Source organism: Ammospiza caudacuta, chromosome 6 (assembly GCF_027887145.1).
Source record: "Ammospiza caudacuta isolate bAmmCau1 chromosome 6, bAmmCau1.pri, whole genome shotgun sequence".
NCBI classification, from domain to species: Eukaryota; Metazoa; Chordata; class Aves; order Passeriformes; family Passerellidae; genus Ammospiza; species Ammospiza caudacuta.
In genome coordinates this window covers 7962940-7990581 of record NC_080598.1, presented here as the reverse complement: position 1 = coordinate 7990581, position 27642 = coordinate 7962940, and the positions used below count along the sequence as shown (strand labels likewise).

General features: G+C 40.3%; 1 protein-coding gene across 4 annotated transcripts in view; it reads left to right on the top strand.

Moving 5' to 3' along the window:
- Window positions 1-27642, top strand: part of GALNT18 (polypeptide N-acetylgalactosaminyltransferase 18) — a 216181-nt gene that overhangs the window by 88557 nt on the left and 99982 nt on the right. For all 4 annotated transcript variants that reach the window (XM_058806875.1, XM_058806873.1, XM_058806874.1 and 1 more), the window contains exons 3-4: window positions 6551-6743; window positions 18548-18714. In XM_058806875.1, the coding sequence (XP_058662858.1) occupies window positions 6551-6743; window positions 18548-18714 (360 nt within the window). The remainder of the gene's footprint in view (window positions 1-6550; window positions 6744-18547; window positions 18715-27642) is intronic.

Sequence of the window (27642 nt, the reverse complement as noted above, 5' to 3'; positions counted from 1 at the left end):
AGGTCTGTAGTTAAGAAATTATATGTTACTTTAAATGAATTTATACTGTCTTAAAATCTGGTTTCCAAGTAGAAGGCATGCAGAGAGGTATTTCTTAGGACAAGTTGAAAATTGTGTTTTAGAAAGTGGAAGACTTGGAACTTGGTACTCCTTAGTTTTTAATATCCTCATAGTGTGTTTTTTGAAAACACATCTTACGCATGGAGAAAACAAAATTGGTTCCTGACAAAATATTGATGTCAATGGATACAGAAAGCCTTAAAAGTGCAGTATTGGTACCTGTCAGAGAGTTCTATGTCTTCATCTGAGGGGAAATGGGTTGTACTTGCAAATTTGTATTTCTTTAGATCATCCCATTCCAGTAAATTAGAAGCCTTTACTCTGTTTTCAAGTTGTCCAGGCTTGTAGTAACTTTATGTTAACTTTGCCAGAATGATGCATGGATTTGTCTGGCCTGATTCATATCCATGGCACAGTTATGGCTAAAGGGGAATTTAATAGGCTGGTAGCGAGAACATATCTAGTAGGAACAACAGTGCCCAGGATTTATAGTGTTCTCAGATCAGAACAGGCCAGATGGAGTGCATACAGAAGAAATATAGAGCCCTTATAAAGGCCTTATTCCTATAAAGTGTTGTTTGTGTGCACCCACATCAAATAGTTTAGCATTGACTCAATAGCATAATAAAAATTTCATTTTTCTTACCTATAGGAAATAACCACTATAATGGAATTTGCTGGTTAATGAGTAATTTATTGCTTTGTAATTCTGACGGCTCTTTAGAAGTCTCAAAACCCTAAGATTTCTCTTAGGACCCAAATTTTCCTGTTTCTTACACTGCCCTCTAGCGCTGAGCGCGTTTTGAGAGTCATCTCCAGACATCTTCGATGTTAAGTAACTTTTGTGAGATGACTTTTTAGGAGCTGTTGGGTTATGAAAGTCTGCCAGGGCAGGAAGCATCCACCTCCTCTGCATGGAGGCCTGTCCTTGTTGGGTGCCAAGTGTTGCAGCAGACCTCTCGTTAGGGCTAGAAATGAGCCAAGACACAGACTCCCATTTAACAACGTGGAAAGGGGCCTGGTTTATTCATCTTTAGCCATGCTGAGTGACTCCAGCAAGCTCCTGCTGTTGGTGTCTCTGGCAGACTCTGACTGCTGCCTATTCCTGCTGGAGCGTGACTGCAAGGATTTCCTTGCTGCCTCTGAGCACAGGCTTTACCTAGCTCGACTGTGACTGCAGGCTCTAACTCCATCAGACCCAGCTTGGTCTCACAGCAGAGCTTCTGGAGCAGCAGCTCTCTTCTGTGTTTTGTTTCTCTGGATCATGCCTTCTTCCTCTAGGTCCTGTTCCTCTAGGCTCTCCCTGACCAGCCAACCCACCCCTTTTATCACACTTGTCTTTATTAGTCATAGCTGTGACCCATTAAGGCCAAGGCTGTTCTTTGGTAATTAGTACAACTGTGATTTATCAGTGTGAGGTCATTTGTAATCCCTTCTTTCACACCTACACTATGCAGCAGAACTGGACTGAATTTCCACCCTAATATGCACAACAAGCATGGGATTATTTATCAGAAAAAAATCCTAACAGAAACAAATGAAAATATATGTTAGTAGCATGCTAATAGCTTATAGCATTATGTGCATGTATTGGCTGCTTAAAATGCAGTCAAGATAGCATATAAATTAATAACATATAAATTGTGTTTCAAGTTCTAAAAAATTTTAAAATAGAAGGAAATGCCAAAACTCTCTCAATATGTGCTGTCATACACAGTTCAATCCTTAAAGTTTTGTCTGTATACTATTCATAGTGTTATCATGATTTCCTGACAGCTGTTGAGGAGAGGATCACCTTTCTTTTGCTGGGGTTTTTTCCCCATTCCCTGTCTGTCTACAGTGGTTACATCTGTCCATTGTTTACACTGACTACAGAGTGTGCTGGGGTGTGCAAAGACTGGATATGGACTGAATCCTCTCAGGATTGTTGTGTGTTTTGTATGGAGTTCGAATCAGGTTTATTTTTTCTTAAGATTAGGGTTCTGCTGCTCTGTCATCTGTGCAGACAGAGTCTGACAGGCTCTGTCAGTCTCTCTGAGGAGCCCAGGCTACTTCAGTATGATTTACTAAGCTGTAAGTAAGCAGCAGTAGCAGGATTTAACCCACTTAGATACTGCATTTTTTTCTTAGGAGCACTTCTGCTGAAGTCATTTCTTTGGGAATAAGACTAGAATGCCAAGAGGAATTAACTTAACTTGAATATTCAAAACAGTGAAGTTCACTTTTTAGCACCAAGCTATATTGATGTTGACACCTTGCCAGCAGTATTGTGATTTTTTTGGGAGGTGAGAGAATAAGTAAAATAACTTCTTTGAGGGGAGATCTGTTACTGTAACTTTCAATTTTTGTCCTCTGAGTATACTTTTCTCCCTGGCTGATGCAGTGGTGCATCTTGGTGAGCTGCTTCTGCTGTTGCTTGTCAGTGTTTCACCACACCTTGCAAACAAGGATGTTTTCATTTGGAGGTTCACTCATCTGATACAGGATTTATAGCAGGGTCTTGCTTGGGAGCAGCCTTGCAAGACAGGAATTGTCAAACTGCAATTTTTGAGAATGCTGATAAAGTGTTTTCATGAATTACAATAGATTTTAAAAGTGTGATTTTCCTCTGTGTATCTTGCTGCGTGACAAAGTTTAGGTGAAGTTTTTCCACTTCTAAACACTGTATCATGGCTCTGTGATCCAATGCCAGTCTGGGATTTTTACCTGTCACACTGAACGGCCTCTGGCAAGAGGGTATGGATTGCTGAACAGATGAAGGGCACCTGTAGAGGAAAAGGATGAAAAGCTCCTTCCTTCCACAGAAAGCTGAAAGGCTACTGCCTGCAGGACATAGAATATAGATCTTTTGAGTGCTGGGAGCCAGAGCCAGAGTTTGAGGCCATTAGGCCTCATGAGAGAGCTGAGCTTTGTTTTGCCTTTCATGATGGTCATGAAAAGCACGTCATGAGTCCGCCTTGCACGGTGAGGCAAGGCACAGCTGTGGCATCATCTCTGTAATCATGGCCTGTTCCTTCCTCTCTGGGCTGGGAAATCAGAGGGTCAGGCACTGGAGATCATGATCAAAGCCTTTCCTCCCACTCTCTGGCATCATTTCCAGCTCATTCTCCTTTATGTGAGCAGCCTGTTCCACCTGAGCATGTATCATTTAGTGCAGCTATTGATGTCTTCAGCTGACACAGGGGTATTTTTTCAGACAGGGTGGTTGTGCTGACTTACTCTATCTACCTTCTTGTTACTGCCACTTAATGAAATCAGTAGATAAGGCTACACTGCAGGCTTTGTAAAGCAGTTTTGTTTCCTAGGAAGGCGTTTTCACAATGGCAAAGCTTTGATGTGAAACACTGCTGCTTTTGTGAATAGACCTGCAGTCAAATAAGGGATAGAACCAAAATGAAACTTAGGTACTTGTGAGAACAAACAGCATGTCTGAATCTGTCTCTGCAACTATTTTTGCAACCCTTTCTGACTTGATCCTTTCTCTTAATTGTAAACCTGCTCATGGTAACTTTTCTTAGGAAGACATGTTGAAATCTGAATGGAGCTGAAAAATGGGTCTCTCTCAATGAGTTTCAAAGGCTTTAATGGAGATTAAATCAAAGTTATTAATTGATTGTGTTAATTGGTAATAAATAAAAGATTTGCTTTCTTCAGAGGTCGTAGAACAAAGCAGCAATCAGACAACAAATGTCTATCCCTTATTATCTCAGTGGTATCTTTTGATTTGGTGTCTCTGATTTATTTTATAGAATGAGCAATAGGAAGAGGAGAGTGAATTTCTGTCTTGGCAGCTGGTCATAAAGATCACATGAAGCAATGGATTTGTATAAACATTAAATGCTTAACTAGGAAATGTATGAGCTGAAGAGAGACAGATGATTTTGGAAAAAAACTGTGGGGTTTTTGGCTCAGGTAAGCAGTGTGTGACCAACTCCAGGCTGATACCATGACCAGCCAGTCTTCTGGAAGGAGACTTCTTTGGCCCAGGTGTGCAGCCAGCTGACATCTATGTAATAAATCTCTGCTGCTAATTGATTGAGCTGCAAGGAGTCAGTCTGCCAGGAGTTAATATCAGGCTCGTGTCTGGATACAGTTTTGCATGGTATGTAAAGTTAATACAGGGAGGACCTCCAGATAACATTTGCAGTGATGTGCTGCAGGTAGCAGGCTTTCTTCCCACAGGAGAAATGGAACTGATCTTTCCTTTTTGGTACTAACTGAGCAGATGAATGTGCCTGCCTAGTGTTGCTTCAGGCAGTACTGCTCATGGGTCACCTTTGGGCCTCTGCTCCCTGCCATCATTCTGTACCTGCAGGAGCAAGTGGGAAGCAGGCCTGGCCTCAGGCCATCACCTGTTTACTGAGGATAAGGCATCAAATGCACTTGTTGACCAGTTAAAAAGCAGCTGATGGTCTGTCATCATTATTTTTATTTCTTGTGAGAGACTGGCTGAAGAAAGTTGCTTCCCCCAAGAGTTTTCAGCCAAATAAAGGAAAGAAAGGCTTTGTCATCAGAGATGCGAGGTTAATTCCATTGATTGGAATTGTAATTGGAAGTTCCTGCTAATGTTTTTTTTTTTTTTTTCCTGTAGAGCAATGTATTGAAATAACATGTTTGCTTAGCATACAAAAAATTACTGCATTCGGTAAGTGGTTTAGTAGAACTTGGAAACTAAATTCACAGATATCCATTACTGGAAGATCTTAACTGAGATATAACCTGGATTACTGAGCACTTTTTCAATGAGAAAACAGCAAGAGATTCACAAAATCATTAGATAAAATTCAATATATTCAATATATGTGTGAGTCTGTGAAGGTAGTTGTTTCTGGGATGGCTCTTTATCCATGAAAAGACAGAGAGATCTGTGACCTCCCATGCTGCTGTGATTTTTAAAGTGGTATTCAAATGCTATCCTGCCTTTTTCAAGTTAGGACCCTCTAAAATGATCTGAGTTTATCCAACTTGTGTAGTTGCCAAGCTCCTCTCTCAGACATTTATCTGTGTGGTAGCAGGGCCTGTCAGAGTAGTTTCCTCCTTTGACTGAGGGTTTAGTTTGTCTTTCATCTTTGAAGAGTGGGAGCTGATTCCTGAATTCAGGCTCGGAGACATTACTTTGACAAGTAAAGAAACATTTCATGTTTACAGAGGTTGGAACATGGTGTAGGAAGTGAGTGCCATTAGTTTCCTGTCAGTGTTGTCAGAAGGAAAAAGGAGAACATCTTGAACAAATCAAATAACCTAGTCTTCTCATTTTATGTTTTTGCATTTTGGGTTCTTTCTAGTAGGAGATCAAAGGATGCTTCGTGACATTCTTTGGGAGTCGGGATTCTGATGGCATATTGTGCTAGTACATAAACTGTTGTCTTTAGGTGTTTCCATGAAGTTTAAGTCAGCTCCCAGGCCTTTAGGTGGCTCTGGGTGCTGAGGAGGACTTTGGGGACAATTGACAGATTTTCAGAAGATTCACTTTAATTTTCATAAGTCTCTGTGTTTGTAAGTACAGCCCTTTAGAAAGGAGAGTTCTTCATTTGGTTGGGTCACTGTTAAAGATTTTTTAGTGTGTGTGTGTGTGTGTGTGTGTGTGGCTCTTGTTGACAAATCTGAGTCAGTTAAGGCATTTGATCTTGCCTTACTGGTGTGCTGTGGATTGTAAAGTGTTTACAGAAACAATGGCTTCTCTTGGTTAGATTATGTGATGTGACTCTCACAGAGAGCTCACAAGACATCTTGAACAGACTTTTTGAGCAACTAAACATTGAGAATGAATGCTGTGATTTCATTGTACTGGAGCTCTTCTTAATTGAGTTCTAGGTATATCTTTCCCTCTTCTCTCTGTTTTGGCATTACAGCCAGAGATGTGGCCTTGTGAAATGAAAACCTTTTCTAATCAAGCAAATACTACAAAGTGATGATCCCAGTAGCATCATCGCATGCACCTAAATATGGACTGAAAACTCAAATATGCTGGATTGGTAAACTGAAGCATAGTTATTGCATGACTGAAATTAGTTTGCTATTTAAACACGGATGCCTAGTACAGTGAATTTTCTCTGGGTTGAATATGTAGTTTTAAAGAACTTCATTTACACACAAACTTCGGCAGCTGTTTTGTGCACTCTGTACAGATTCTTTTTTTCCTCTTCAAAACTTCAGTCGTTTCCTAGCAAGATAATCCAGGCTGAAATTAAATATTTCATCTTAGTATATAAAAGCAAAATAGCATTCTTTTTCGATAAAGCTCCTTCTGAAATTTAATTCATTTAGATTTATCAGTCCTGGCCTTTAGTCAGATTGTGATAAAAGATAATTGTTTCTACCTAACTTTATTTGACTATTAAATTTTGAGCCTTACGTGCTAATAGTTACACCTGCACAAGAGTATGTGAGGGCGTGTCATGGAAAGACTTACAGGCAGCAAGTGGAGCTGAAGTTGCACTTTTTAAAATAGCAGATCCTTACTGTTTCCTTTTGTCTTTGTCTCTCGTAGAAGCTCCACCAAAATTGGAAGACAGCCCTGCAGAAGCGTTCACGGACTCGTCTCTCTTTGCTCACTGGGGGCAGGAGCTGAGCCCTGAGAACAGGAGGCTGGCCCTGAAGCAGTTCCAGTACTACGGCTACAACGCCTACCTGAGCGACCGCCTGCCGCTGGACAGGGCCCTGCCGGACCTGCGGCCCAGCGCGTGAGTCCTGGGGTGCCCTCCCTGCAGGCCCCACTGCGGCCTTCCAGCTCTTCATCCCCTGTGGGCCCACACTGCGGCCTTTCTTTTCTACCTGTCGGCCCACACTGTGCCCTTCCAGCTCTTCTCCACCTACAGGGCCACACTGTGCCCTTCCAGCTCTTCTCCACCTACAGGGCCACACTGTGCCCTTCCAGCTCTTCTCCACCTGCAGGCCTATAGGTGGCCATTGAATCTTAGTATGTATTGTATAGGTGGCCTTTGAGCCATAGTAAAATCTATGTATTGTATAAGTGGCCTATGAGTCTCGGTAAAATCTATGTATTGTATAAGTGGCCTTGCCCCAGTCCTAGTTGTTCTAGATGGGCTGCAGCTGTGATGTCCTTAGTTGGGCAGCAGCTGTGGCTAGTGAAGATAACTGGGATAAAAGGGGGTGGGTTGGCTGGTCAGGGAGAGCCTTGGAGGAGCCCTGACGAAGAAGCAGGAACAACACTGCTGTGAAGAGCTGCTTATGAGAAAACCACCCAGAAGGTATGGGGCTCTAGAAATATGATAACAACAAGTGGTGATCCTGACATGATAGAAGATAGGACAGCCGAGACCTGTGGCAGCCAAGAGCTGTGGAAGAGATGAGGCAGCCTGAGAGTTGCAGAAGATAAGACAGCCAAGAGCTGTGGGATGAGAGTTGCAGACGATAAGACAGCCAAGAGCTGTGGGACAGACTAGAGCTGTGGAGAAGTATGGCTATTGAATCAAGGAGCTGTGGCAGCCAGGAGCTGTGTTAGATTATGGCCTTTGAGTCAAGAAGCTGTGGGGAAACATGGCCTTTGAGTCGAGGAGCTGTGAGAAAACCACCCAGGAGGTATGGGACTCTAGAAATATGATAACAACACAGGCCCACACTGTGGCCTTCCAGTTCTTCTCCATCTACAGGGCCACACTGTGGCCTTCCAGTTCTTCTCCACCTACAGGGCCACACTATGGCCTTCCAGCTCTTCTCCACCTGCAAGGCTTTCCTCCTAGGTCTGGGCACAGGTAACAGCCAGAACGAGTAATTTCTATCAAACAGATGAATGCTGTACATTTTAATTGTCTTCTGAAGCACTGCTGAGCCCAAAGTCAGTTCTGTTAAAGTCCCACTAAGTATTCATGAACAATTCTTCAGCATCTGTTGGAAGCTTTATCTCACCTACAATTTATATTAGATAGCAGGTGTGTTTTTTTTGCTAAAAGAAGAACCTTTTAATGCCAGTTTTCAGTTTTATCAGATAATTGGCTAAATAAGAGCTGCTCTCTTTGTAAGCACAGAATTGCCTGATTAAGGTCGCTTGGCAGGTGAAGCTGGTGAGTTTCAGTGGTGAAATACACCTTTGAGCCAAGCACTGAAAGCCCAGGGATCCTCCTTGGGCAGGTCTCTGCTGGCAGTCATGCCTGCCAGGCAGGGTGAACACATCCGGGGTTATTCCACATTGGCTTGGGGAGTTGGATGGGAGCAGAAAAGGGAACAGCCTTCCCTTCAGTGCATCTGGGGCCTGTTTGGGCAGCACTGTTCACAGAGACAGTTAGTGCTCAAACTTTTTGAACCATTGGTGATATATCTGATGCTTTGAACAAGCAGCAGCTCTGGAGATGGAGAAGCAGGTGGAGGGAAAACTGCTTTTTTTGCAGTTCATTAAAAAAAGAAATCATTAAAATAAATGTGCTGGGTACTTGGTGAATCAAATGTGATTGTATGCACTTATTCTAACCAAACATTTTAATAACTAAAGCAGTAGTGCATTTTGCTACACATTAAGTTGATGATAGCAAAAATATATGCACACCATTCCAGGCAGCACTTTAGCAGTATCTATGCTATGTTTTATTATATATTGCATTGTAGAAATATTATTGTTGCAGATTTGCTGTAATACTGACTTTGAAGAAATCAAAGTCCGTGCAATTGTATTTGTGTTTTGGTTGAATCAGTTTAGCAATGCCTGTAGGGACAGTCTCTTTTTTTGTTTTTTAATTGTAGACTGATCTGAAGGAAAAAGAAATCTTTTTAACTAGACATCAGTAATAGAAATGTTTCTGTTCTTATGGCTCTTTTGAAATTACTCTTCTGAATGATTTAAATATCAATTTTTTATAATGCTGTGTTTTAGAAATTTAAAATATAGAGAAAATGTTACTGTAGCTGAAAATAAATTAAGGTCAGGATTTTAAAAGAAACTCTAGTTAGAAATGAATCATGAGCCTAATCCTGAGCAAGTTTTGATCCTTTGCTGACTGTCTGCCAGAAACATGACAGACATCACAGTGTGTTTAGGGACACATACGTACAAAATAATGGCTTAGTAATGGTAGCTCAGGTAGGTTCCCTGCACCCTTTAGGCTGGGGAGCAGGCAGAATCTCAGACACTGGAAAGTAGTAAGTTCTGACCCTGAGGAAAATGAATTGTGTTGTCAGGCAGTATGCAAACTGTTTGCTGTAGCTACAGCACCCTGTGGAGTGCAGCGCTACAGGTGTTCTCTAAGTCCTGTTGTTGAAAAAAGAATTCCTGCTCCCAACAAGCAAATTCTCATTTGTGTGAGAGCACATGTGTGAATGTTGTGGGGGAAAAAACCTACCCTGTGAAAGTATGTTCCCAGTGTAATAATCAGTTTTGGGGATTTCTAGCCCCTGGTTTTTAAGCCAAGTGCAGCAGTCACTTCCCCTGTCTGTATTTAAATTGTCCTTGGGCACGTACTGGGCTCAAGCAGCACAGCCTAAAGGCCAAGGACAGTGTGGTGTGAAGAGAGCCTACAGCAAGTGACATGGAGCCCAAGTTAGCCACCTTTGCTGGAATCAGTCAGTTGTGGTATTTCTGTTCTGACTAGAAATGCATGAAAGCCCAGATATAACCACAGTACCTGGGCACAGTTAGCCAAGGTCCAACCAAGCTCATTAGCCTGGATTTAGCAGTGATTCTGCAAGAGTCAGCATGGCAGTGGCATCCCAGCAAAGGCTTGTGACAGGTAGATAAAGGAGCAGAGCTCACATAGTTCTGTCTGGGCTCAATGGTGGTCTGTCATCTGTATTCAGAACATATCGTATGGAGTACAGGAATTTGGGAGGACAACAATATTTAGAACTGAAACCTAAGGAAGTTCACAGATTGTTAGCCCCAGATGAGAGCAGGAGAATTAAGTCATCTGCCAAAATTGTGATACTAGTCCTTTATATCATACTGGTATGACTCAGCTTTGACCTTTCTGCCTGCAGTCCTCTGAGAATTCACATCTACATATCTTAGCAGGAGAGCTCAGCGTGTCTTTACAAGGTTCTACAGAGATAAAGGCCATTCCACTGGTGTAATAACACCAAATTATAACATGCAGCATTCTCTAGGGTTGAGATTGTCAACATTAAATGCCATGACAAAAGAAGAGGACAGTTAGAGATTGTGGACCTGCAACACAGATGGAAGAGAGGGCAAAAATCCAGCCTTGTCCAGTCCTTCAGCGTGGGTGGCATGAAGAGGCAGTAGAACACATTTAGCAGTTAGGGCAGTGCACTCTGCCCAAGCCTCTGAACTCTGGCCTCTCTAGAAAAAGATTATCACATTGGTTGGAAACATCCAGCAGAGCGCAGTTGGGTCAAGCTGTGGCAGTTTTCACACCTTTCAGAAGGACCTTCTCATGCTTTAGGTACTGCAGAGTGGTTTCTGACCCTCTGTACAGCCACGAGCCTCCTGTCCCATTCTGAATTCAGCTCCTTTTCACTGTGAGTATTTCTGCTAGCATAGGGTGTCCCCAGCACAGTCCAAAATAATCTCTTTGAAGCAAATAAGAGATGCCCTGGATACTTTAGCCTCCTGAAGTAATCACTGCACTGTGAAGTGGGCTGTTTTTGCCATACTCAGTAGACAGTGCAGGGTTTATTGTGGAGTACTGTCTCTGCCAGGACCTAATTTTGTGCTGCTGAAGCTGGGTGCTGTACTGTTCCCCACATTCTGTGCATCTGTTAGCCTTATCTACATCACAGACTGACAAGTAGCTCTAATTAGCCTGGAAGCACTTAGGAAGGTAGTGTTGCCCTTGCTGCATGCAGGAGCAGAGGATAATAGTTCTGTGTTAGTTATAATTCTGTTGTGCTCATTACTTCTAGTAGGGCAGCCAGTACCCACAAAGATTGTTTTGAGTGAAATGTGAATTAAACAAGCTCATGCAGAAATTCATTGAAACAATGTAGGTTATTTAGGGGTCCTGAAACTGTCTCCCAAACTCCTTTCGAGTGGATGTACTTAAGAGTCTACTTTGTTGGCTTGTAAATTTTTGTTGCCTGATCGATTGTGCTGAAGCACACATGGGAGAGGGAGGTAATATTCTTCTTTGATTATGTGATAAGCGAGGGAGGCATAGCAGGAAAGGAGGTTTGCAGCAGGATCCCAGCAGAGGAGCTGTTTCAAAGGGTCTGGCTCCTGCACAGACTGTCTGATACAAACAAACCTGGCCAGTAAATGCAAAGCAACCTTTTCAGTCAGTGTAACTGACTGGAAGAAAGCAAAGAAGCAAAAGAGATAAGCAAAGGCATGAAGGGTAGAAGGCAAAAGAAGCATTTAAAGCTCAGATGTTTGAATTCTTTGGAGATTGTCAAATAGCATGGTATAGCATGTGGGTTTGCCCTTTTCCTGGCTGAAAGTTTGTCATCTGGAAAAGTGCAGAGGAGAGGTCCTGTTTCCGATGCAGAGAAGGGCTTTGGCTATTTTGTAAGCACTTCTTTCAAACAATTCACTGCTCCTAAACTGATTATTTAGAGGCTCAGTTTGGCAAGGGACAGTGGTAGAAGCCTTGAAGACAGCAAAATTAGGTTTGTGATAAAGTGGGCACAAAGAGAGAAGGCAAGAGATCCCCTGAATGCAGATAGGACTACAAGGAAGAAAAATCAAGCATTGGCTAGTTGAGGACAGTGATGTGGTTTGGGAAAAAAGTTTTTCATGTATGTTCACTTGTCCAAAATGTCCATTAGTCTTACGGTGGCAAACACAATCCTGGATGTGACATGCATCAGACTTCTATATTTTTTTCCTTTAAAATTGATATAAGAAAAATCATTAATTTCAAATAGTGAGGTTCAGGCTGGGCTTTTGTATGTAATCTCTATTTCTCCCCAAGAGCCAGCTTCTCCAGAGTTGCATTCTGTAAACCTTTGCCCCCACATGTCCCTGTGAAACAGTTCTGTTCAGCTGGGTGTATGTTAGTGATGGATATGGCTCCTTGTTAATTTCTGACCAAGTTCTTTTGTTGCCAGTGGTAAAAGAGAACATGAATATTGCTTGTTGGTTTTGATGTTTCGAAGGAGCCATTTAAAAAGAGCACAAAGTACATACAGTACATATAATGTATTGTTTTGGACAGAACTTCTAAAATTTCCAGAGTATTCAGCATTCCTGTTAAATACCTAATCTTTCCTGCTGTCCTGTTTCATGCTCTCTTTTACGTATCTCTCTACCTCTGATTCTTCTCTTTCTCATCTCACCTTTGCCATGAGATTGGTTCCCAGCAGAATCCCTCTGGGATTCTGAGCTCAGCCTTGCTTTTCCTGTTGAGATGTACCTCAAATGGCTGCTCTACAAGTGTTTGATATCACTGGCAGTGATATCAAATCTGCTGCTGTCTTCAGGCTGCTCTAATAGCCCAAGTTAATGGTGATATACCCTTATACAGGAAAAAAAGACCTCATTATATGCTGTTCAATGCCAGCCTGGTTGGCATAGCTCAGTTAGCATTTAAAATACTGATCATAGCAAAAGGAAAAATGAAGTATGATCACACAATGAAATTATAAACATAAATACAAAAATAGTTGTGCAGGAGTTCTTGCAGTGTTGGGATACTGGGGGACACAAGACAGATGATGGACTTTGGATGTAGTTAACATAAGAGATTTGATAACAGGACGCCTTGGCAATAGCAAACAGAGCTTTGAGGATTGCAAGAAGATTGCATCAGACAGGTTTACTGAAAAAAGGAAATTACATCAGACTTCTGCAAGCAAGAGATGTTTAAAATTTGTAAGTTTGTTTATGTGATTATTAACCCAATCATTGTAGTAAAACACTACTAGCCCCCCTAAAATAGTATATAAATGTTTGAGTCCCACAATAAATCAGATTCTGATCACCAAATCAGTCTTCCATCTCTCTTCATTGCTGACATTACAATACTCAGTTCTTTTCCCAGAGTTTTGCTGCTACTTATTTCATTTATGCCAGAATGTTTTGGTTTTTTTTACTCCCATGTATTTTGAACTTCTGTTGGCCATTTTGGCTGTGGACAAAATGTTACCAGTACAATTCTGTTTCTGCTTGCGCTTCTGAGAAATTCTTACCTTGTTGGAACTAAAACTTGCTCCCATATACTTGTTCCTTAAAGTGTTGTTTCTAAAACAACACTTTAACCCCAAACATTTTTAGTAACATCTTGATTGCATCTTGTATTCAACAAAAAACAACCAAAAAAACCCCAAAACCATCAAAACAAGAAAAAAAAGTGGAATATATGCTACAATTTCTTTTCTAAACAAAAACACGGGGTTTTACTATTGTTTGATCTGATACTGTTGGTTAAAGTTTTTCAAAGCTTGCAGAAAATAATTTGAGTTCATAATTATGTACATATTTGTAGACAGTCTCAGAGATAAGTTATTAATACAGAAAATAAATTTTGCTTTGCTACTTTAAAGCATAGTTATGCTAAACTAATTCTAATGGCTAATGACTGGCTAAATTGAATTATCACAGTGCATAGATGAATAGAGTTTTCTTGTGGACAAATATTTGAAAGAAGCTTCATAATATATGCTGCTCTCCATTTACCAGAGCTGTGCTTGAAATAGAACACCAGGAGTTTCTCTAAATTCCTGGTAACCATGGCAACTGCTGCTTTAGTGCTATTAGCCCAGTGTAATTGAGTGGAGTGGGTTTTGCTGGCTGTAATTTTTAGCTTTGTTGAAGCAATACTCACTATTGCAGCTGTAAGTGCCGTTTGGAATCTGTATTTGAAATTCAGTGGAAGCACAAGCGCTTTACATTCTGTGCAGGATCTGGGGCTGAGTTAATTCTGATTTGTTTAAATTAAAAGAAAAAAAAAAGTAGGTCATTTTTAGTATCATCAGCTGATACAGAAAATTATGTAGAGAGGAAAAGGTGTTTTTCTGAAATGTACAGACACACTGAAACAAAAAGTGAATTTGAGCTGGAAGTAAAGATAATAAATGAGTCCGAATGGGAAAAAAAAAAAAGAAAACATGAACTCAGTTCAGGGATCAACCCTCCTTGAAAATTAGTCTTCTTGAAAAGACTAAAGAAATTAGATAAAACAGGAGTCTAATTCTGTTCTCTCAAGTCATCTGTAGTTATTTTTTAAGACATGGTGGTACAAAAAGGGAATCAAATTGCATCCACAGGATTGAAATCATTGCTCTTGTCTGTACAAGTTGCCAGCAATAAAAAATTTTGTCCAGAGTGATAAAAAATTGCAAATATGCAAGATGTAAATGAATGCAGTTGGGAAAACCAATACAAATAGTTTGTTTTAAATGGATGGAAGACTCATCAGAGCAGAAATTTTGTTTGAGCATGTCAGTTTATGCATGGATTTATGGCAGGGAAGCAGTGCATTGAGGGTTGTTTTGTCATCAAGAACCTTTTTGGAATATAATTTGTCACTAGTTGATTGCAATATTATATTTTACATTTATCTCAAGCTCAGCTTAATTGACAGAGGAGAAAAAACCACCAGTATTTAAGGAAGCAACTTCTTTGAACTATTTTCAATATACTTTTATTGCCATTCAAAGTATTTTCAAAAATCCCTCAGTTTTTCCTAATTATTTAACAGGTACCATATCTTACCAGATGGAGTTTTACTTTTTGCTAGAGTATCATTTTATCTTCTTTGTGCATTGTTATGGCTGAAGATAACAAATATTACCATGCCTAAAGTAGACAGAGAAAAGATAAATTGGCTGTAGATTTGTTTGCTGGACCACTTCATATTTGTTCATTTTGACTGCAAGCACATCACTAAAATAACAAGCATTGTAGGTTCTTTAAAGGATAATACTGAAGATTATTTTAGTAGCTTTAGACCTGTCAACTAGTTCATAGTCTATTTGAAGACAAATTTTCAAAATTTGGATGCATACACACCATTTGGCATGAACAGGTCTGTTCTTCAAGGACCAAGATCTGTAATAATTTTAGCATCTTTAGGAAAACTTTGAGTGTTAGTATTTAAGAATTATTATGTGATTATAAGTAAAGAGGTCTCCCAGCCACTTTGAGCATGAAATATGTACATGGAAATCCTTCTGTGAAATGCCAGTTAAACCTGATGGTCCCTAAAACTCACATTTGTTGAAGATTTGCCTCAGGTTTGATAGTGCTCAGCCCAAGTAAATTTATAGCTATTTCAACTACTCAGTCATCTGGGCAGGGCTTTTAGAGATTGTTTTAAGCAGGAATTTCAGAGCTTGTTCAACACTGAAGGTGATCTTCTTTTAAGGAACAGTTTCAGAGGTTAAAATACTCACTCTGGGGTACAGGAGGCAGTTGTGGATACCATCTTTTCTCCTTAAGAAGATGTGAAACAGATGTGTTATCACCAAAGGGGTACTGGGGACAGCCAAAGGTGACACAGAGACTCCATCATCAGGAGGCATGAAAAGGCACTTTATTATTAGAAATCTACAGTTCTTATGGAAACAATGGTGGTCCTAAGACCTGACTGGCCTTTAGGAATCTTCTCTCACACTAGTGGTGAACTATGAATAGCACACTCTGGAGAACCATATCTATAAACAACAGTTGTGGTATTTGTGAGGTTTTCAGGATGAGGGAAGAGATGAGAATTTGACTCTGTGTTCTCAGAAGGCTGATGTATTATGATATGATATATGATATTATATTATATTTAAGAATACTATACTAAATCTATACTAAAGAAAGAGGAGGATACAGACAGAAGGGTTAACAAGAATGACTAATAAAAACTTGTGACTGACTCAGAGATTCTGACACAGCTGATGGTGATTGGTGATTAAGTTAAAACAATTCACATTAAACCAATCAAACAATGACCAGTTGGTGAACAATGTCTAAGGCACATTCCAAAACAACAAAACAAAGAGAAGCAATTAAATAATTATTGTTTTCATTTCTCTCAGAGGCTTCTCAGCTTCTCAGGAAAAGAATCCTGGGCAAAGAGGATTTTTCAGAAAATATGACAGTGACAAACAGTTACAGAAAGAGAGATAATAATTGTTTTTAAATTCTTTCTCTGAGCTTTCTCACAGCTTCCCAAGAGAATCCTGGGACAGCCGTGTCTCTCTCTGTTCAGAGGATGTGTGATTACCCCAGCGTGTGTCTGTAGCATTGGGACTGTTTAGCCTAAAGAAGAGGAAGCTTAGAGGGGATGTAATCAAGGTAAATATCTGAAGGGAGGCTGCAAAGAGGGCAGAGCCAGGCTCTTCTCAGTGCTGCCCAGAGGCAGGACCAGAGGCAAAGGGCACAAGCTGCAGGACAGGTTGTAGAGTTTGCCTCATTGGAGGCATCCCAATCCTGTCTGAAGATGCTGCTGCAGGAAGATGCTGTTCCTGGGCAGCTGGCTCTAGGGGACTCTGCTGAAGCAAGGCTTGGACAGGATGCCTTCCCGAGGCCCATTCCAACCTCATCCATCATGTGATTGTGTGGCATCATAGAAAATTGCCCTGACGCCTGACTTGTAGACTCTGTGAAAATGACTTTGTTTCTTCAGCAGATTGTCACTAGTAAAAAGGAAATAATAAATATTATCTTGCAAAAGAAAGAAAAAAGTGATCACAAGAATTTTCGTGGCATTATAATTTAGATTTGCAATAGCCATGAAGAGTGGAGTTTAGGGTTTAAAATGCATAAACATCTATTTGAACATGTGCTGCAGGTTCTTCCTCCAAGGGATTTACCCTAAACATAAGGTCAGAGAGACTTGGTATCACTCCAGCTTAGTTTAATTGCTCCACAGAAAGTGAAATGACTCTGAAAAGGGGGCCTGAAAATAATCATACCAAGCTGGCTAGTGGCTGGCTCTCTGGGGAGACCAGGGAAGATTGAACTCATGCTCCCTCCATCCTGGCTGAAGGTTTTAAGTCCTGCACTACTGGCTAAAAGAGAAAAGCAGTGCTGCCTTGCTCTTCTTCTGGAAAAAAAAGTCAGCTCCCCTTGTCTCTTATGGTAGTGCTTTATTTTGCATAAAATCGACTCCTGGATGCTTTAAAGAAAACTTTTCATTCTGGTGATGAAAGCTGTCTTACCAATGAATAGAGGATTAAAACACCAGTCAAAATACAAACTGTTTTGGGAAAGAAAGTTTTGGTGTCTTGTGCTGCAGAAGATCAAGCCACAAGTGGGAATCAGTAAATCCAAACACCATTTTAAATATTTCCCTCTGGTATTGACACCATGGAACAAAAAGCTGTGAATCTCTGCAACAATGAGGTTTCATATTTGTTTCTAAACGGTGTATGAACCAGGTTATTAAAAAACATACTGTACACTTTTTAAGACTTGAACTGTCACTACTTTTTCTAGACTTTATTTTCTGTTTTATATGTCCTTATAACTCTTTTGTATGGTGACAAAGAGAAAAGGACCCAAAACTATTAAATAGCTTCTTTAATGTGATTTCCATCACTTTCAAACCAATGACTGAATTAAGAAAATTGGTTGATCAGCTGAATTTTGAATATTGTGCTATCTCAGTTGGCTTGGATGTCATGTGTCCTATGCACTTTTTCCCAGAACCCTTAAAAGCAGAGAAGTAAACTGATCATCTTGATTTAACTTAAATTTTGTACAACATCCAGCACATGAAGAGGAATGCTTTTGTGATACTACTTTGTACTTATTTGCTACACCAATTAAAATACAAAATCCTAAAAGAACTTTTCTCTTTGAACTGAAGAACAGATTTAGTTAAGGAGTCATATTCAAGCATTATGTAAAAGTAATGAATCTCTCTGCGCTTTCTGTATGCAAAACATTGGCTGTTAGTTGTGCTTTCCACAGTTTCCAGGGGTTCCTGGATGTAGTGAACCCTGGCATCTGGAGAGGATAGCCACTCAGTGTTGTCAGGAGGCAGACAAAAGCATTAACATCAATCATTTCCATCTACAAAGTCTATCTAAAAATGCTGCTTGAGTCAGCCTGTGCCTGATTTCATCCTAGTAAGTAGTTTCAAATCTGAGGAAAAATCAGAAACATTGCATTAAAATACTAAAAGTTTCACAGAAAATAATTAATTCCTTTTACTCAATTAAGTTCTGGCTTTATTGAAAAGCAAATATTTTGCTCACAGTTAAAAAAGGTAAAGTGGTAAAAGAGCTTTCTACTCATATAATTGAAAGATTTGAATCCTTTTTGGAAAGAAGGAGGTGAAAAAACCCCAATAAAACACTAAGGAGCTTTAAAGTTGTGGGCAGCACTTCCATGCTGCTGTTTCCATAAGCAAGTTGGAATGTGGCTGAAATATCTATTTTTGAAAAAGGAAAGAAAAATGCACTATGTTATGAGAGTATTCCTCTTTCTGATTAAACCCCTTGACTGTGCTTACAGATAAGTTTTCCACTTTTTAATGTGGTTTTTCTGGCTGCACCATCTGTCTTAGCTTTAGTAGCAGCATGTTCTTTTTGTATCTTTCATATGTTCTTATAACTGGGAGTAGATTTCTCTGAAATAGTTTTCGTTTGCATTGCGGCTGCCAAAAATTTATGTATTTTCTTTTCCTTCAACCTTTCCCTGTAGGTGCAGGAACCTGACGTTTCCTGAGAGCCTCCCCGAGGTCAGCATTGTGTTCATTTTCGTGAACGAGGCGCTCTCGGTGATCCTGCGCTCCATCCACTCAGCCATCGACCGCACCCCTGCTCACCTGCTCAAGGAGATCATCCTCGTTGATGATAACAGTAACAATGGTAAGAGCTTTCCTTCTTCCCCCTCCCTGCCCTAAGGCTGGATCCTTCCAGAGAAGCCTGGAATTCTGACTCTTGCTCATCCTTCTGGCCTTTCAGATGTTATGGGTGGGTTTTCTCCCTTCTTCATCCCATACTCTTGCTGGGCTGTTTTGAACTCTGCACGAGTGGGGCGTGTTTACAAGTGTGTACAAAAGAAGGAATGTTTGAGGTGTCTGGTCTGGGGACTTCTGCTGCTCACAGTGACCCCAGGATGTGTTAGAAAGTCTCTTTTCCCAGCGCGGTGGTCCAAGAAGGAGTCAGAGCTCTTCAGTTCTCGTTCTCAAGGTTGTTTATTGTTTCTTATCTATAAAATTCTTTCTCTGGCCTGCCAAGGTCCATTCATCAGGTCAGACAGAGGCACACTGACTGCTCTCAGGGCAATGTTATCTTTTTATACTAAGAACTATGTATACAATGCTTACAGGTACTTCCCAATACCTATCCCCTATGTTAGACAGTGAGCTTCTACTCTAAACCAATCCCAAAGTGCCAGCATCACAGCAGAAGATGGAGACCAAGAAGAAGAAGAAGGAGAAAGGCTGGACACATCCAGATTCCTCCATCTTGCCCCCTGAACCCCTGCTCTAAAAACCCCAAAAATCTATTTTTCACCCCGTGGCAAACTAATTAATTATTCTACTTAGGCTTTCGTGGCTTGCAGATCCTCATATAAGGTTGGTGATTTTTTTCCATGAGTCATAATCAAAGTCACAGGTGCCTTGGGCTCTGTGCCAGGGTCTCTGAGCCCCCTGGGAGGGGTTCTGGCAATCCAGGACAGACAGAGGGATGTCCTGAATTCTGACAGTCTGGTAGGCAGAGTTTTGAATGTATCAATAGATTAGACCTAGCAAGTTTTACTCTTAGTGCCTCAGAGTGTTTTTCAAGCTCATATGGTTTCTGCACTTCTACTTCCACTGTATGATTCCACATGTGTACCTTCTGTTATGCATAAAATGCCTTTCTGTGTTTCTTAGACTTCTCCTTCAGATTTCCAGTTTTCCTCTCCTCCACTTACCTTGCTGCTTCTCTGCTGTCTGTACTTAGATGTTGCTCTCCATGACCTGAAGGATTGCACTGCCCGTCTCTGATGGTCCAGTGCTTGCCAGGGTATTTGTCAGTGAGGCCATGCTGGGCACTATTTGCAAGTCTTATTTTCTAGGAACTTTATGATGAAATTTTAATAAGCACAGAATGCTGAACTTAAAGAAAAATTCTGCTGTGCTGGGAGGGTTAATTCTGAACTGCTAAAATACAAGGAGAATCTGAACTTACCTTGTTGAAGGAAAAAGCTGAACAAAGGGCTTCTCTTATCCTTGCCATCACAACTGCTGTTATCTGGCTATATCCCTGTAGCTTAATGCTGTGACTTGCTGCTGATCACAAATGTGTCTCAGATTTGTACAGAGAAGAAACTTACTGGGAAGCAAGTAAGTTCCCCACCCCAGGCTATGCACATCATCATACCCTCTTCTGCTGACTATGAATGAAAGAAAAACTGCAATCCTGACTATTCAAAGTGCACACAAAACACAACAACTTGGTGTAGGCTTATGCCCTAAGTTTTGTCTTGTCCCTTGTGCAACACCTAGCAATTTGATAGAAAGAACACAACATTGAAACACAGCTTTGACTGGTGGACTTGGCTGCGATTGTGTGAATCCACTCCTGCCCCTTTCAAATGGCAACTCAAAGAATCTGTAGCTGCTGGTGCTGCAGGGCCTGAGGAGGTCTCTGGACATTGATAAAGTGGCCACAAAGCAGACATAAAAGGAGAGAAATAATCTGGTGGAGAAAAAGTGGCTTCTAGAGTTTGAGTCTGATATTGTATGGTTTACAGGCAGTTATTGCAGTGGGAAGATTGCAGAGCAATGTCACAAATACCAGTGATTCTGAGAGCCTGTCCTCACTGTGATGAGCTCACTAACAAACACTCTTTGCACTGTGCTCTACAGACTCGTCCAAATTATTATTTTTCATTATTTCATACCTGAAATAGAACAGAAAACACAGGAACTATTTTATCTTTCAGGAAAACCTGTCCAGTTGCATTTTTTTGTTATTACTGTACTGTATAATATTTTTATGATCTGCTGTGCCTTTTATTTAGGCTTGCCTTTCTTACACTCCAGTGCCTTAAATCCTTGGGTTCCTGGCCCCAAGCAGGGAGACAGAAATTGAGAGGAAGGTAACCTTTGGTTTGGCTGCCTTGGCTTGGTGTTATATGTCATTTTATACAAAATCATACTGTGCAGAGCTATAGTTAGTCTCACAGAAAAATTCAATCCTCTGCAGGATTTTATGCTACTCCTCTAACCCTTTCTCTGGCATCTCTTCCCTGCAGTATTAAATTAGATTTCTACAGTCCTCTTTATCCCATAATGTATGCTGAAGACCTGGTAATAGGCATATATTTGGAGCTGATGGATGTTTGGAATGGGAGAGATTGTAAAGATGATTTATAGGCTTTCCTACTATTAGTTTAAATCTTGAAATATTTATTTTAAAACTTACTTTTCCTTTTACAATATTCTATTTTCCATTTTTTCCTCCCTTCTAGCATTGCTGAGATGAATCCTTTATATTTAGTATCATTCTGTGTTTTTGTCAGTAGCTCTTCATCTTGCAAGTGTTGCTGCTTGTAAGATAAGTGGGTTACTCTGGGTTTCTCTGTAATGTTACCTGAGGGGAAAACCCTTGGTCTGTGCTTGCAGTGGGCTCCAGCTCTGCTTCTCACAGGGATCTGTCAGAATCCTAATTAAAAGTGGTATTTTTACTCTGCAGCATTCGCCAGGGATGGCAGCTTCTCTTAACTTGATGCAGGATTTCTTTTTTGTGGTGCCACAGCCATGGGCTTCACAGGCAGGAAATACCACACTGTGGGAAGTGAATAGAAAGAAAAAGTGAGACCAGAATCCAGATGGGCATGTTTTAATGAATCCCAAATTTCTGTAGACCTGTATTTTGGAAAAGAGCAGTGCAAGACCTAGATGTTTGTTTTTTTTAAATTCCAGAAGGCTGATTTCAGAAACCATTAATTCAAGTATAGGTCCAAAGTCTGTACATTTGTCTTGAACAATATGTGCTGTAGCATTTTATTTCATGTACTTCAAGGGATGTCAAGCAAATTATCTATGGCTTTCCCTCAAGTTTTTCAAGTTCCCAATTATGCTTCAGGAAACCTCAATTAATCTCTCTGTGAAGTTTCCCTTTTTAAAAATAAGTGTTTGGAGTTAGAAAACTGTGAAAAGGCCAATGTGTGCCATTTCAAAGTAGAAAATAGATTTTGTAGGTCCTAAAATTTTGATTCTTTATTTATTACAGCTGGTTGCATGACTTAATGTGTGTATTTCACCATACCATCTTTTCTGGTGGAATTCTGATGGAGATTGCTCTGCGTTGTTTCATATATGCTGATAGGTACATTAGTAGTAGAATTTAATTAATTGAAGGATAAAAAAGGCACATTTCAGTGACTACCTGTGTCTTGTATAATGAGAACAGAAGTTTTATTAAAACAAGTAAAGTACCAGTGTTGTTTATTTGTGTCTCATTTGGGTCTTAGTCATGTTGGTGACTAAGTAACTGCACAGATTTCAGGTCTTTTACTGTATTTTAGGTGTTAGATCAAAATTTTTCTCATTCTCCTCAGTAGTGCTGTTTGCTTCAAAGAGATAAGGTACATATGAGTTTACAATTTGGCAATATAATTATTTTTTTTTTTTTTACTTCAAAAGCAGCAGAATTTTATTTTTATTTTCAGAGAAGAAGCTTAAAAAAATTGACCACACCCGTGACTGCTGGTGGTTAATTAGACCTCAGAAACATATTTATTTAGACCTCAGAAACATATTTAGAAGCATTGCCTGAGCTGTAAACTACTGGCATTTGTGCTTTATTTCCCCTGGTTTGTGGCATCCTGCCCTCTGGGAACAGAGTGGTGACCTTCTGTGCCACTGGAGCCCTGGTTTGGGTTTTGAGTACCACTGCATTACAAAGGACCTCTTGAAGGTATTTTCAGATGATTTGAAATCTCTCTAATAAAGGTGGTTTTTAGCCATGATGAGTTCAGCTTCGTGGGGAGGCAGTGGGCATTAGTGTGTCCAGAGCATGCCTTGCAAAATTTCATACTATAGCGGTGATTATCATGCTCTAGGACATTTTTATTTCACATTACAGTTAATAATATTGCAGTAGAGGCTCAGATTTTGCAAGGTTCCTTCCTTTTCCTTGAAGCATTACTTTTGAATTAAATATTCTTACATGTTCAGTGTAATAATTCTCATTTTGTCCTGAGATTTCCATGAATACAGCTATTGAACTGCAGTGGTAATGCTGGATATTAAAGGATGTGAATTTTATGTCTTGCAGTGTTGAGAATTAGCAGAGACTGGTAAAAAGTGGGTCAGGTGCAGCTATATCACCTGTGAAAGGTTGTCCTCAAAACACTGACTGAAAAGAAACTTTTCAGAAGCATCCAGAGCTTTTCATTTAAAAGTTCTATTTCTGTGGTAATTCTTAAGAGATATTTGGGAATAGAAGATTGTCAGATTTTTTTTTTTTTCCTTTACAAAAGCAGTGATGAGCTCAAGACTACTGTTCAGATGCATGTTTGATTTCATAGCACAGCGTAGTTTGAACTTGTAGATCATACAGCTATGAAATGCCTGTTGGTAGCAATCTCCTGGGGAAAACCTTTGCTCTTGCTTTCTCTCTGTTTGGATTCTTGTTCTTCCCTTACCTGAATGTTGGAAAAGTGCCAAGACAAACAGAAACATCTGAAACCAAGGAAACAGGCCAGGTTTATCCAAACCTGCATTCATTATTGGGCTGTGGTTTATGCATGAGGAAGGCTTTACTTTATCTGCCTGGATTGATTCTCTGCATTAGTTAATGACCTTGTTGCTGAAATCATTATTGCACTTCGTTACAGAAGCAAGCTCTCAGAAGGGTTGACAGGGGATTGACATGAAAAGAGGGCTGTGCAGTGCTGGTTAGGAATCAAATGCTAAAAAGCATATCTTTATGTATAGAGCAGGAAATCTCTTCCTGTGTGGATTTGAGAAAAAAAATTGGCTATTGTTACAAACTGTGCATTTTACTTTAGTAATGTTTAGGGCTGCAACTTGAATTAATGAAGGCAATTCTTTGAGCATATGTCTGCTGCTACATGTTGTGTGCTGCTGCTGGGACTGCAGTGAGGCGTGCCAGCTTCTGTGGATGCATCTGGAAAGACAGAAGAAGGAAATAACCCAAGGCAAACCCTTGTCCTCTGGCCATCTGTTCCAGTTGCCACCAGAAGTTAGAGCATAATGTTCTTCTTATCCATGTCCTGGCCATGCAGTTCAGAATTCTGGTGGGAAAAAATATGAACTACTAATGTAAATAGACTGTGAGACTTTTGTGAGGACGCTGGGTCCTAAAGATGATGTTCTGGACTGGCTGTGGACTATTCTCTCCTTTTGCTTGTCAGTCCTTGTGACAATGAATTTGATTCCCACTTTAAATAGGAGAGGTTGTGGAGTGGGATATCAAAATGAAGTGTGAAACAGAGCAGAGAAGCACACTGCTGATGAATAAGGCCATTTGTCCCAATTGTTCTTCCCCCTATGTGATTTTTTTGGGTTTTTTTTTGTGTATTGGTTGGTTGGTTTAGGGTGGGTTTGGTTTTGTTTTGTTTTAAAATTTGTTCGTGTTTTTGTTTGGTTTTTGGGTTTTTTTTTTTTTTTGTTGTTTTTTTGTTAATTTTTTTTTGTGACTCTTCACACCTTTTTCTCCTCCTGTGTTAATTCTTCTATTAATCCAGGGATGGTCTTGTTCCTTGGTCTTTATTGTCTCAGCCACTTTCCTTGGACTCCTACCCTGGCAGTCTGCTCTTGTTGAATGCTCACTTCCTCATTCCCAATCCCTACAACTCATCCTTCTTTGTCAGCTTGTGTCCTTCAGGTGGGGTCTCCATTTTGCATGTTCTCAAATTCCAGGGTACCTGTGCCTCTTACAGTTTCCTCCATCCCAGCATTTACTGCAGTTTCTCACAAACTGCATTCCTCCATCTCACCCCCATTTAGCTTTCCCTTGCTTTTAGCTGCAGTAATTAAACTCCTGCCTGAATCATCCCTCCCTGCCTTCCTCCACCCCCAGTAACAGTCTGTTCCTTCCTTTTTGGGGCATATTTTTATCATTTCCCGCTTTCTTCCTTTCTCTATCCATTGCCTCCTTCTCATACATGTTTTTCCATTTTCTTTTGTTTTCATTTAAGAACAATTATGAAGTATGCTTTTCATGCAGCTTTCCTAACTCCCCCATGCCTGAACTTCCTAGTCCATCAGATTCCAGGACTCACATTCCAGGACTCACATTCCATCCCATGAGGGACCAGGGAGAGCATCCCTTTCTGGAGGCAAGGCTCTGGGTTTGTGTCCTTGTCACTACAGCTGTGTGCAAGCTGTGTGATAACCGGCATGGAGTTTCATGTTGGGAACCATCACAGTCTCCTTCCTTTATAACTCCAGTGCAAGGCTTTCCTTTTCTGGGCAATTAGGAGAGTTCCAGTGCTGTGAGACCATTTGCCTCTGTGGAAGCTCTGTGTGCTCCAAAGGTGGCAGTGACAAAGTGGCCTTTCAGCAGAACAGTTATTTTAATCACCATAGTTCAGTCTGTTGGTATGGCTGGACAAGCAACATTTCAGTGTGTGTGCCAGCTGATGGCAGAACCACTGTCCACATCAGGGGGCAGCTGTGCAGGGCAGAGCTTTGATTGCAGGCTCTGACATCAGGCTTTATGACTTAAGCATTCAGATAATGCTATGAATTGAATCTTCCCTAGCCAACAGGGGCCAAAATTAATGTATGGTCATCTTATCTTATTCCATCTGTGAGGTAATTTAGCTTGTTCAGTCCTGATCCACTTGCAGTGTAGCAGTCTGGTGAATACTTTAATACTTTTCCTGTGTCACATTCAGCACACAAAGTCTAACAGGACTGGCCTCGTTTTATGGTGGCTCTGTTTTACCTTGAATCCCAGTGTGCCAGTTCATGCTGCACTTCTCTTCCCCATCTTCTGTGTCCCTGAATAACAAGTGGTGCAATGCACTGTCAGGGTGCTCTTATCCTTCATCCCCACACCTGTCCTGCCACCCTCTCATGACACAGCCCTTAGTGTGGGCATACTCATGTTCCTGCCCATAGCAAAGCCTGAAACAGATGAATGAGTTCCAGTTTCTAGGTGATGATAGCACGCTGGCACTTTGGAGTATTCTGGAAGAATTATATGGGTCAACTAACAGAAAATAGCATCACCTGTGCTTCAGAAGCCTAAGGTGACCACACCTAAAGGCTGCAGTCACATTCACTGAGAACAGGCTTGGTTTAAGCTCTGCTGGTGGTGATGAGGAATTCACCCTGTGTGCCTTGCAGGTGCTCTGGGCTGCTGGCATCCTGACTCTGAGGATGCCAGCACATAAATACTGCCTTGGTGCACTTCTCAGTACCATCTCTGTGATTTTAGCATCAAAATTAATCTCTAGAGAGCTCTGAGAAATCGCTTGGTTGAAAATCCTTTTTCTTTCCCCATTTTTCCTCCTCTCACATTTGTCAGATTATTTTGCCTTCAGAAATGCTTGAATGGTTTCTGTTGATAATGTTCTCAAGCACATGTCACTAAATTCAAGTATCAGCCACAGGTATAGATTTGGTGCAGTGGAAAACACTCGTGAGAGAAGTGCCAATATCTGTTGATGTCAGTAAGATACTGTGCTTTGATCAGATTATTTTCTCTTGACGTCTTTTCCCATGGAGTCTTCAATAGAAATAGTATTTGAGATATTCTAGTAATGTAAGCTCTTATGAGCCTGAATGACTTCTTAAAGGATTTATTTTTCTTTCCTTATCAAAAGAATAGCACTTATAATTGAAAGAGTTTGGCAGGGTGTGGGGAAAATACTCTGTGATGTCAGACAAAGGAGTTAAAGGATTTTGTCCTACAGAAAGTTAAGAAATGAAAATTGCCTTTTAAATGAACTTCATTTAGATTTACCTTCTCAACCCAAGCATACTTTTCTTAAAAAGAAAAATTAATAAAAAGATAACTTTCACAGAATCAATGTTGAATTCTTAAGTTTAAGTAGTGGTAACACTTCCTTCCAGAGCTGATAATTTCAAACACTTCAATTTCTTTGTGATAGAACCTCAAAATTCTTGATGTGCTGAAGGATCCAAGACATGATAAGAGATTTGCGTGAAGAAGTATTTAAGAGTGTTCAAGCATATCACTAAATGATAAAAATCAGTTAGCAAAATATATTAATAAATTACAGATTAATCTTTGGTCACCACACAAAGGCATATTTATAGGCATTGCTAGATACTTTAAAGGCATTGTAGAACTTACTCTAAGTCTAAAGTTTAAGTACAGAACATTTTAACAAAGGATATGTGAATTCTAAAAGAACTAAACCAATTCATGTTGGCTTTTCTTTTGGCCTGTTTTTCTGTAGATATGTTTGACATTGAGTTCTTTAAAAGTGTTTTCAAAGTATGTTCGATGGCCAAATTTTAAATTACTTGACTCCACTTGCTCACTGCTAGTGATTTCTGGGGATGTTACTGAAATGGTGTTCCTTCCTTTCACCCTGGAAAAGCAACCTATTTAAAGGAGTGTGCTTCAACTAGCAGCCTGGGAGAGCTTTGGGGAAGCTTAGTTTAAAACCCTATGGAAAATGTGATGAATGTGAATGAAAGCTAAAACTTTCATTTTTGATGATGGAATAACAAGGGAAAAATGAGGACATATGGGTTAGACTGTGAGAGAATGAGAATTCCCACTTGTTTTTCCTCACTTGGTTTATTTGGAAAAAACGGTTTTGTTTTCATTGGGCGTCCGTGACCAGAGTTG